Raw genomic sequence first — 12,930 nt, 5'->3', positions numbered from 1 at the left:
AAAAAATAGAGATCTGAACCTACATGCTCACCAAAACAATAAAAGACTAGAATTTTTTGGCAGCTGCCTGATTTTGTTCTGTTTAACTGATTAAAAATTACAAATAAATGTACAGGTGTACATTAGGCATTCCTAATAAAGTGGACAGTGAGTGCTTATATGCATGAAATCAATCAATGAGAAAAGTTACAGAACTCGTGCAGATCAATTATTTTTCCTTGCATTTTCAGTATTTAGATTTCTCTCCTTCTCCCTGTTGTATGTGAAAGTTTTTCCGTTGTTGTTGTTTTCTTGTTCAGGTTTGCTCCTCTCAACTACAATAGAAGAATATTATAGAGACAAAGCCGATATGGGTGGAGCAACATTGGAGTTAACAACAATTGACCTGACTTCAGATCTCCTTTCCGACATTAACATGACCAACAGCACCAGTCGCACAGAGGGCATCCTATTGTCTCCATACTTTCAGCACTCACTGGGCATAGCGGCCATGTTCATTCTGGCATACCTGTTCATCTTTTTGCTTTGCATGATAGGTAACAGTGTGGTGTGTCTTCTAGTCCTGAAGAACAGGCACATGTGGACGGTCACTAATGTCTTCATCCTAAACCTTTCCATTAGTGACCTGCTTGTGGGGATCTTCTGCATTCCCACCACTTTAGTGGACAACCTCATAACGGGCAAGTGTATTTTACATAGGAGAACTGCATTTATTTATTTATTTATTTATTTACTGATTAAATTGAAAAGCATATAACTTTTGAAATAGTGAATGAAAATGAACATCTGGTTGAATTTGACCTAAACATGCTTTAGAGTTATGTGGCATGGTGGCGTAGTAGTTAGTACTCCAGGGTTGAGGATTCCATTTCCACCTTGGGTCTGTGTGCATGGAGTTTGCATGCTCTCCTCATGCTTGGTGGCTTTCCTTCGCGTACTCCAGTTTCCTCCTACAGTCCAAAGACATGCAGAGGCTAATTGACACCCTGATTAATATGTATCCCACCTGATGCACAAAGTCTTCTGGGATATATTCCAGGCTCCCGCAATCCTGTACAGGATAAGACATACTGTATATATCAGCCCTAACATTAACACTAATAGTAATATAGCAGTAAACTGGTGACAGGATGGTAGACACCCAAGGTTCATTTATGCCCTCTCCAATGCCCTTTCCACTGCAACCCCGACAGATATAAAATAAGAGAAATGGTACTTGTACTTGTTAGTTTTCCCAAAAATACACACTTTTTTTTCGAAATCTAGATGAAATAATATTATGCACCTTGAAAAAAGAAAAGCAGGTGCAAAAGAAGTACTTTCTTTATTCCTTTGTAGTGAACTCGTAATGCTTTTGTCTTTGGACAGGTTGGCCATTCAGTAATGTTATATGCAAGCTTAGTGGCCTTGTACAAGGAATGTCTGTCTGTGCCTCCGTCTTCACGCTGGTGGCTATTGCAGTGGACAGGTAAGTGGTCATGTGCTTTTGGCTGTAAATTGAAACTATCATTTGAATGTCAGAATTTTTTTTTTCTTCTGAGGCACCAGAAATGGGAGCCATGAGTGGTTGGACATGTCATTTTCAACACTTACGCTAAAAGCTTCTAATCCTTGCACAGTGCAACATTTAGCATAATGGCATAAGTGTAGAGGCGGGAGGAAGAAGATATTTGATAAGTGCATTTGATAAGTGCGAATAAGTCACTCACCGGCCACTTCATTAGGTACACCTGTCCAACTGCCCTTTAACACAAATGTCTAACCAACCAATCACATGGCAGCAACTCAGTGCATTTACAGTAGGTATGTTGACATGGTCAAGACAATCATCTTAAGTGACATGTTATAATAAGAAAGAATAAATTAGAAAGGTGTTTTAAGTGACTTTGAGCGTGGCATGGTTGTTGGTTCCAGACAGGCTGGTGTGAGTATTTCTGAAACTGCTGATCTGCTGGGATTTTCACATAAAACCATCTTTTGGGTTTCCAGAGAAAAATCTATGAAAGAGAAAATATCCATTGAGCCTCAGTTCTCTGAGCAAAAAATGCATTATTCATGCCAGAGGGCAGAGGAGAATGGGCAGAGGAGAATGACCAGATTGGTTTTAGCTGATAAGAAAAAAAAAAACTCAAACAACAGCAGAAGAACATCTCTAAACACACAACAGGTGGAACCTTGAAGCAGATGTGCTACAGCAGCAGAAGACCACACTGGGTGATGCTACCCTCAAATAAGAACAGAAAATTGACGCTACAGTTCGCATTGGTTGCCTGGTCTAATGAGTTTCAATTTCTGCTGCAACAGATGGTAGGGTCAGAATTTGGCGTAAACAACATGAAAGCACGGATTTATCTTGGCTTGTTCAACGATTCAGGCAGTTGATGGTGGTGTGTTGGTGTGGGGGATATTCACTTTAATACACTTTGGGCCACAGAGTATTTTTGCTGACCATGCCATCCGTTTATGAACACAGGATGCTGCACCACGTCATGAAACTAAAATAATCCCAGACTGGGGGGGTTGAACATGACATCGAGTTCACTGTACTCAAATGACCTCAACAGTCATCGGACCCAAATCCAATAGAGCACCTTTGGGATGAGGTAGAGCAGGAGATTGGCATCATGGATGTGCAGCCGATAAATCTTAGAGCTGATTAAAAAACAAATATTTAAGTTATTTCAGAAATATACACTAGATATACTAGAAAGGTGAACCTAATGGGAAGGCCGGTGAGTTTCAATCAAGTATGAGTGTATAAGAAATGCTAAATATTGCTAAGTATTATTAAAAAAATTAATCTAAATGTAAATACATAAAAGTTGACATGAATCTTTAACCTCATTAGAAAAAGGAAATGTCAAAAAGAACTGCTTTGTTTAGATCTTTTCTTCATCATCAAACAGTATTATTTCATTATTTTATTGTATTTATGATTATTATGAAGCAGTAAAAAAGTACCAATGAAAATGTAAACTAAATTTAAAAAGACATCAAATGAAAAAGAAATAATTTAATGAGACATTAATTTAAGATTTAAGAGACGTGTTAAAGAGTTGAAATCTTTTTTTGGTCTTAACACTTTGAAACTTATGAAGATTTTTATATGAAACACTGATTCACACTGATGACCTGATGCAACAGAAATTATTCTTTTTTATATATAATTACTGTAATTAGTTAATTATTAATTAATCTAAAAGACAGCATAATCTTCTAGCCATATTGCCACATAGCTTTATAACCCACCGCTCAAGATGGTTGACTTGGGCGAAAGAACAACAGCATTATTCCTGTCTCTGGTCTTTTTTTACAGCACTAATAAATACTTAGTGACACTATTTTTAATCCAACATATTGTGTGAGAGAAGTGACCATGAAATTAACCTAAATTAATAAATGAAGTTGGCCTGGAAAAAAAACTCTGACAAGTTCATTTACTAAATAATTACATTTATTTTATCTGAAACGTGCAATGAAAAAAAAAAGATGTATGACTTTTTTATAGGCTAATAAAAACAAATGATCCTGCTTTGCATTCGCAAACTTTGGAGAAAAAAAAACTCTTAAATATAGATATTTTTTAAATGCTTGTGTTTAATCTGACAGAACTATTAAAATTTTTTAAAAGTTATTGTTTAAGTAAAAATCTATTGAATTATTGACTATTTGTCCAAATATAGAAGTGAATCTATAACTGATTCAAGTTTTTCTTTTTGCCCCATGTCATGTCAAGGTTTCGCTGTTTAGTTTATCCTTTTAAACCCAGGCTAACACTTTTTGTGGCGAAGGCAATCATTGGGATAATATGGATGTTGGCCCTGCTCATAATGTTTCCCTCGGCCCTGATGTTGACCGTCAAGCAAGAACAAAATCACTTTATGGTTGAAGGTGACAACTACAACCTGACCTATCCTCTTTATTCCTGCTATGAGACCTGGCCTGATCCTGAGATGCGGAAAGTGTACACAACAGTGCTGTTTGCCCATATATACCTGATTCCCCTTATTCTTATCATCCTTATGTATGGCCGCATTGGAGCTAAACTCTACTCGACTACCTTTCACGGCAAGGTGAACCAGCCTGCAGGCGCTCCCCAAAGGAAGTCACCTATATCGAAAAGGAAGATCAAAGTCATCAAAATGCTCATCGTTGTCGCCCTTCTCTTCATGCTATCATGGCTGCCTCTCTGGACTCTCATGCTGCTGACTGACTATGCACGTCCTGAAGGTGACCAATTGGATCTTCTAACAGGATACATCTTTCCTCTCTCCCATTGGCTGGCCTTTTCCAACTCAAGTGTCAATCCCATCATCTACGGCTACTACAACAAAAATTTCCGGCAAGGATTTCAGGCAGCTTGGATGCAGCGACCATACTGCTGCTCGGTCAAGCCTTCGCAGATCCATCTCAGGAGGGTCAAGAGGAGCAAGAAGCCTTGCTCCCCCTTGGACAAAGCTCTTAGTTCCAACACGCTGAACTTGGGAGTAAGAAACAAAATCTACACCGACAACGACCTAACAGGTTGCGTCCGTCTGGAGATGGGGCACAAAAAAGCGTCTAAGGAAACGAGAAGCTTGGGGGCAGAAGGAGGAAACAGCAGAACAGCAATCAAAAGAGATCTCCTGGAAGACATCGACAGGATCTCTCCAACAGGACCTACAGTATACCAGGCTTGGGAGCTTTGAGTGGTCCGGTCCAACTCAAAGTGAGGCACGTTGTCTTAACGAAGTTGAACATCAAGTTTCTATGAGTAAAATTGCTCCTGCTAGTAGAAGAGAAGAAGAATGTATTCCATACAAGTCCCATATCGGCTGAGTAAATATCAGACTGGGCCTAACATGCCTATAAGCAGGTAATTTATCACATCATTTGCAAGACAGCTTACAGAAAATAAGCCCATGGATAAATGGAATTGTGTATTAGCACCATGGGACTCCCAATCCTGTTTTTTTTATTTTTATTATTATTCCTACCGTGCTATAAATATTGAGATAATCTCAGTTTCACAAATGAAAATATAAACGGTCAATCTTTGGTTACATAACAGCTAAATGAATGTATTTTCTTTCATATAAGAATATACTGCTAAGCATACTCTTCACCAGGGTCATTATTCACAGTCTGCTGCTGCTTCTTTGGCTTCTGCCTTGTTTGTGCAGTAAATTTCCAAACCTGTCACTTTTTTTGCTTTGCTATGGCTTTCGCTTTACTTATGCATCAGAAAACCATTAGTATATGTGTATGTTGCTTTTCTTTGCCTGAAAAATAGTTCAAAGCCATTTTTTACTTTCTATGCCGTAGTCTATGAGCTTAAAATCTGTAACATGAGCAAACACTTGATCCTGTAAGGTCAGGAAGTTAGAAGTAAAAAAAAACAACAACAACAAAAAAAACAACCACATTTAATTGCTTAATGTATAAAATCGAAATTTCTTTTCTTAGGACTAATTCGACCCACATTTATACATGGGAAAAGATTGAATAAAGATTTCGTTTCTGGCCATACAATCTTAATGAAAATCAGAACTTGTGCAAAGTTTTTCCATCACTCTTCACTGCACTACCAGCGCATCTCCTAAACCTACATATTCCTTTGCGAAGATGTCCTACTAAAAGCTGTGAAAATGTCACAATGACAAAAGCACTGAATCTGACCTTCTCTGCTTCAGGAACAGCCCATAATCTTTGTGCTGAAGGTTTTCACTCGATGTAAGCTTGGCTGCCAGAATAGATCATTCCTACAAATATGACTTCTTGATGTTGTGCTTGAGGATACTTATGAGACGTGCACGTTATTGATGTTTCTTATTGACTCGTTTTATGTGTACAAGTCTGAGTGCAGTAATGACAGGTCTAGTCACAATAATGACATGTCTTGTTCAGGTCAGATTGCAGTATTTCCAGGTTTGTTCAATACAAATTACAGGTCTGTTCACGCTGTTCAAAGCCGTGACGGGTCTAGTCACAGTATTGGTAGGTCTGATCACAAAACAGAACAGCATTAAAACCCAGAAGACTGACAGACTTCTTAAATAAATCATTAAAATCCTTTGACACGTTCCACTACTGTTTAAATAGTGTTTTTTCATTTTCCCCTGAAACATATGCATTGGGGAAAAAATTACATTTTCATGTTTCAGGCTTTTTTTTTATTACAGGTCTGTTACCATTAATGACAGGTCTGATTACAATGACAGGTTTGTTCAACACAAATGTAGAGTAATGAAATGTCTACATATAGTAACGTCTAATCACAGTAATGACAGGACTAGCTGCAGTAATGAAAGGTCTGTTCACATTAATAACAGATCAAATCACAGGGCTGACAGGTGTAACTCAGGAGACAGCTGCAGTACATACAGTAATGACATTTCTGTTTGCAATGATGACAGGTTTGTGCAGATCTAATTGCAGTAATAAGCAACCTAATGACAGAAATGACAGGAATGTTGTCAGTAATGACAGGCTTGATCACACTATTGACAGATAATGAATTAGACTAGATGACATGATCACAGGTCTACTCATGGAAATGAAAAGTCTGTTCCACGCAAATTACATGTCTGTTTACACCTAACACTCAGGTCCTGTTTATTATATTATATCCTTATGACAGGAATGGTTGTAGTAATAAAAGATGTAATGACAGATCCAATCACAGCAATGACAGAAGTGGATGCAATAATGACAGATCTGTTTACAGTAATGACAGATCTACTCAACACAAAGTTCAGTTCTGTTTGCAGTAATCATGAGGCTATTTACAGTATTGACAGTAATTTACAAGAACTAAAGGACTTGACGCACTGTGACTTGACGAGTGTTGGCAATGGCAGGTTTTGTCATACTACTGACCGGCATAATTGCAGTAATTAAGGAATTAGAAGCAGTAATGGCAGGTCATTTAACAGTACTGTCATGTCTTATCACAGTAATGACAGGTCATTTCGTAGGACGACAATTCTGAGCACAGTAATGACAGGTCTAATTGCAGTATTGACGGGATTAGAAGCAGTAATGTCAGGTCTTTTAACAGTACTTTCATGTCTAATTACAGTAATGACAGGTCTGATTCTGGTAATTACAGGTCTGATTACAGTAATGACGGGTCTGATTACAGTAATGACAGGTCTAATTGCAGTAATGACGGGATTAGAAGCAGTAATGTCAGGTCTTTTAACCGTACTTTCATGTCTAATTACAGTAATGACAGGTCTGATTCTGGTAATTACAGGTCTGATTACAGTAATGACGGGTCTGATTACAGTAATGACAGGTCTAATTGCAGTAATGACGGGATTAGAAGCAGTAATGTCAGGTCTTTTAACCGTACTTTCATGTCTAATTACAGTAATGACAGGTCTGATTCTGGTAATTACAGGTCTGATTACAGTAATGACGGGTCTGATTATGGTAAGGAAAGGTCGGTTAACAGTAATGACAGGTCTGATTACAGTAATGACAGATTTATATCAGTAATGACAGGTCTGTTCACAGTAATGACAAGTCTGATCATTGTAATGACAGGATTTGAAGCCGTAATGACAGGTTTGTTTGCAGTAGTGACAGGTCTGATGACAGTAATGATAGGAATAATTGTACTTGTAGTAATGGCAGTTCTGTCCATAGTTGTGAAATTCTGTGAACAGATGCATTCTAATCACTGTTATAAGAGATCTAATCAAAATAACGAAAAGCTAAACAGCAGTAATGACAGGTCTTTTAACAGCCCTGTCATGTCTGATTACAGTAATTACAGGTCTGATTATGGTAATAACAGGTCTGATCACAGTAATTACAGGTCTGATTACGGTAATAACAGATCTGATCACAGTAATTACAGGTCTGATTACGGTAATAACAGGTCTGATCACAGTAGTTACAGGTCTGATTACGGTAATAACAGATCTGATCACAGTAATTACAGGTCTGATTACGGTAATAACAGGTCTGATCACAGTAGTTACAGGTCTGATTACGGTAATAACAGGTCTGATCACAGTAGTTACAGGTCTGATTACGGTAATAACAGGTCTGATTACAGTAATGACTGGTCTGAGTACAGTAATGACAGATTAATAACAGTAATAACAGGTCAGTTTACAGCAGTGACAGGCCTGATGACAGTAATGATAGGCATAATTTCAGTAATGAAGGGGTTAGAAGCAGTAATGACCGGTCTGTTCACAGTAATGACAAGTCTGATCATGATAATGACGGGATTTGAAGCAGTAATGACAGATCTGTTTTGCAGTAGTGACAGGTAATGACAGGTGTTATGTCAGCAATAAGGAATAATTGTACTAGTAGTAATGACAGTCCTGTCCATAGTAGTGAGAGGTTTAGTTGCAGTAATGAGGGATTTAATCACAGTAATGACATGCTTAATTGCAATAATGGTGGTAAGAAGCAGTAATGATCAGGTCTGTTCACACCAATGACAGATATGTAACACTAATGACAGGTTTGTCCTCACTAATGATATGTCTGTTAACCCTAACAACAGGTCTATTCACAGTAATGATAGCTATGTTTGAAAAAATAACAGGTTTGTTCACACTTACAGCAAGTTTCTTAACAGTAGTTATTTCACAATAACAACAAGAATGTTGTCACAATGATGGCAAAGATCTGAACGCTAACTAAAAGACAGAGATTGGATCTGAACAAACCAAATAGATTCCTACTGGATGGAAGTACTGCACAATTTATGTAATATATAAATTCACATAGATAGGCTGTGTGAGATGATGTGATATATATATATAAAACAAACAGGGTGGCACGGGGGCTTAGTAGAGCACTGTTGCCTCGTACCTCTAGGGTCTGGGTTCGATTCCCACCTTAGGTCTGTGTGCATGGAGTTTGTATGTTATTCCCGTGCTTAGTGGGTTTCCTCCTGCAGCCCAAAGACATGCTGATTGGTGTTCCCAAAAAAAATCTTTATTATATTATTGTACCTATTCATTGTTAGCAAGCACTTTGTTCTGCTCAGGGTTGTGAAGGATCCAGACCTTATTCTGGAAACACTAAGTGTTAGGCAAGAATGTACCCAGGGATTGACACTAGTCCATCTCACACCAAGGGATAATTTACCTCTGCCAGTCTGCTGTATGATTTTAGGAGCAGGTAGTAACCAGAATCTTTAGAAAGCCTCTCACATTCCACGCCATGTGGAACTCGAATAACATGAATAATCAGTGACTAAGCCAAGCCACACTATCCCACACTCAAGGTGTGTTAGTTCACAATAGGGTTCCAATTGAAAACCTGTCAAATTTCTAAGGAAACTTATGAGAATTTCCCAGAAGTTCCAAAATGGACTCGAGAATGGTTAGTGGGGTGGACACAGATCTAAATGTAAAAATGAAAAATAGTTATGTATTTTAGTAGTAATACTTATATTATATTTTATATTCTGTATGAATTTGTTAGCTTAAGCACATGCATCGATGTTAACATATAAAACAAATGACCAAAGGTCAAGAGTTTGCCAAAGTCAAGTGTCTCAGATTCTGATCTATGTCCATTTTTTTACTTGTTATACATGGAAATGTTTTTTTTGTTTCAAAAGGAGTTTATTTCCTGATCTGGACGGCGACACCGGCTGTTGCATTGCGATTAGATTTTAATGCTCGTTGTGGGTTGGCAGTTTGTGCTTGGCTGGACATTAGTCAACATTCTGCTTAGCTCAGTGGTGTTTTCATTGCTTTTGCATCAGCTGCATGATCTATAATTCACATCATCATGCTTCAGGAACCTCAAGTGATTTTGATGTTGTGTCATACTGTATATCCGCACAGTGTTTTCTTGACCGCTACGAAGCGCAATGGAACAAAAGGTAATTTTGTACCACGTCTTGTCCTGTCCTCCAACGCGTGCTGTATCCCCAAGCTTGTCCACCAACGCTGCCAGTCTGAACCCATTAAGCTTACCCCTGACAGCGAACAACAGGGTTAAAACATTTCCCCTGGAATGTGAAGGGGTGAATAATTGGACAAGCCTTGTTATAAGAGACTGTGTTAAGGCAGGAGGTGGTCTCATTAGCCTAGTCGCACATTGCTAGAGAAAGTTCAGATAGAATTCATCTTTATTAAAGTTTAAAGTGATATTGTGCCGGAACAATGCAGAAGCAAGATGAAGGTGTGTCCTTATTTTCACACACCAGGAAACTACAAGATGTGTTAAATATGCTAATACAGGGGGAGGGGGGGGGGGGAATCACCTATGTTTAATTTTTAATGGTGTATTTGCTATCAGGATATCACCTGATAGATATATCTTTCTTATGTTGATTAATTCTCTCTGACAGTATTTTCAGACAGAAAAAAAATATCCTGCCTGTAGTGACATAAACCTGAACTTGTACAATAGTCGCTTTATGTAAATGTACATAACAACTGTGTAATCCTAGATAGTAAAGTGTTTTGTTAGGACATTGGTTTAGCAATTTGAAAGCAATTAGTCTGTAATATCAGTGTTTGGTAATTGTCAAAGGTAAATCTGTATTTTTCTTTTTGCCACAGAATAGTCTTCAGAATATCTTTGTTGTTTGTCTATTATATAAGCTGAATTTATTTTTGTCTTATTACAACCAAAAAAAAAAAAAAAAGGCTAATGAGAAGTAAGAACAGAAAATAAATTGTTCCACCACATTAAACATTATCATAAATGGTTAAAATGAAAATGAACGATGCCTTTTTGCAGGACATTGGGAAAATGATCAACCTCGGAGAGGTACTGTAACAATACCACATTACTACAGTATGTGTTACTCCTGAGTGAACAAAGGAGAACCGAGATGATGAACGTAAAGGGTGCTTTTAGAAATGTGAAAAACTCATTCTGTTTAACAGGATGTGTTGCTTTCCAGACAGGTATCAGGTCCAAACTGGCGTCGCATCACATCGCACTCAAGAAAAGCTCGTGTGTGCCATTACCATCAAATCGGTTATGACTTCTAGGGACTAAATTATGACCATTTTCTATGTTTCTCTTGGGAGATGCTGATCAGCACTATGTCTGTCCAACCCATGGGTCAGTGAGTAAGCACAATGTAGTAAATGTAGTGTTCTCAGGGGACCAAACAGGGCTCAGTTATTCTTTTTTGCCACTTTAGCAGGAAAGTGGACCAATTAGGAGCAGCAGTGTGAGTGTGAAACTAGTAGCGTCAAGACAGTATGACGGGAAAACAGGATTTCTGCTTTTAATTGCTGTTACATGGAAAGTATTAAATGCTTTTTAAGTGTTTGGTATAGAGGTGCTAAGTGCAGAAGTTTGTGTCAGTGCACAGGGTGTCACTTGTGCTCCAAATTTGTGGAATTACTTTTATAAATATGTACGCAGTGTAAAAGTTGGATACATTTAAATATAGTTAAAGTGCCCTTCTTAGCGACCTACAGCACTGTTCAAAAGTCAAATCATCGCAGGGCACACACACATACACATATACAGTACAGTACACATACACTCACACGCTCACTGCAAGCAATTTGGGAATAGCAAGTAGTTTAATCTGCATGTCCTTGGACTGTAGGAGGAAACCCACCAGGCTCGAAAAGTACATGCAAACTCCATGCACACAGACCCTGAGGCGGGAATCGACCCCAGACCCTTGAGGTGCAAGGCGACAGTGCAAAACACTAAGCCTCCGTGCCGCCATTCGTTTCTTTCTATTAAATTAAATTAAATTAAATTAAAATGTGTAAACTAATATTCATTAACTGAAGAATTTAAGTAATTGAAGAAAAGTGAAGTGTTTTACAAATGTTAAGTGCCTAACAGCAACCTTATTTCTCAACAGCAACCTCATTTCCCCTCTCGTCTAGCGGCCTGATCTGTCATCTTCTGCACCTGTTTCTTACTTGTAATTTTTTATGCTAGAGTAGTTTATATGTCACTGTGTGGCTTAACAAACCAAAAAACATTACTCTGAATCTGCTCAGGTACAGGGACTAGACTGATAATGAGGGACGAAAAAGTCCTTCAGGAAACCTGGAGAACTATTCCTCAAGACTACATTAAAATACAAGAACTCACTGGAAGCAAAATATGAAGAAATGAGGGCAGGCTCAAGAACTGTATAAGCAACTTATGACCTGAACAGTTTCGAAAATGTAAAAGAAATTTTATGTTATATGAATATGTAATTTAGATAGCTTAACCGTCCTACTTGTCCATTCCAAATTCTAAACAATATTTCACTGGCACACAAGACTCGCTCAACTCATGACTTGCATAAGTCATGTGCATAACAAGCATCATTTGCATTTTCCTGAAGATCATGGGGAAAAGAAAAATTGCTGGTTTCTTTTTCATTTTTTTTGTTTGTGAAATTACAGGATATAATTACAGTAATTATATAAACTGCCTGGGTAAAATAGAGTCTATTTCAAAAGGGCTAAATTATTGAGCTGCATCAAGCACTTAAAACAATTAAGGGCATTGAAATAACTGAAAATCTTTTTTTTTTTTTTAACCCTTAAATAAATGTTATCAAAACCTGGAAGAATAGTGCTGGACCATCAATTTTGAGTAATAACTGTGGTCAGGAAAAAGCATGAATGGAGATCATGTGAACACTTAGTAATAACACATGCTAAAAATGACAGTAAAAAAATCAGAGCTATGTTTAATAGTAAAAGTAAGAGAACTCACAGGGTTGAGACCAAACTGCTGTGTGGCATTGAGTAAACCACTTGATTAGTGAGGTTAATCAGAACAAAGAGATTGAAAAAAGGTCATGTGGTCTGATGAGTTTAGATTGATCTTATTCCACAGCGATGAACGTGCCAGGGTAAGAAGAGAAGAGCTCGAAGGGTTGCACCCAGCATGCATAGTGCCGACTGTAACCGCCTTTGGAGGCAGTGTCATGATCTGGCGTTGCTTCAGTTGGTCAGGTCCGGGTTTGCAACGTTATGTGGCAAT

General features: G+C 38.0%; 1 protein-coding gene across 1 annotated transcript; it reads left to right on the top strand.

The window, feature by feature from the left end:
* Window positions 1–304: 304 nt before the first annotated feature.
* Window positions 305–4,688, top strand: npffr1l3 (neuropeptide FF receptor 1 like 3). The gene is made up of 3 exons (XM_053475910.1): window positions 305–680; window positions 1,369–1,468; window positions 3,737–4,688. The coding sequence occupies exons 1-3, from the start codon at window positions 350–352 to the stop codon at window positions 4,686–4,688; spliced, it is 1,383 nt and encodes a 460-aa protein (XP_053331885.1). The 5' UTR covers window positions 305–349.
* The last annotated feature ends 8,242 nt before the right edge of the window (window positions 4,689–12,930 follow it).

The sequence above is a fragment of the Clarias gariepinus genome, chromosome 17 (genome assembly GCF_024256425.1).
Source record: "Clarias gariepinus isolate MV-2021 ecotype Netherlands chromosome 17, CGAR_prim_01v2, whole genome shotgun sequence".
NCBI classification, from domain to species: domain Eukaryota; kingdom Metazoa; phylum Chordata; class Actinopteri; order Siluriformes; family Clariidae; genus Clarias; species Clarias gariepinus.
The sequence above is the reverse complement of the archived record's forward strand: the minus strand, read 5'-3'. Positions and strand labels throughout refer to the sequence as shown.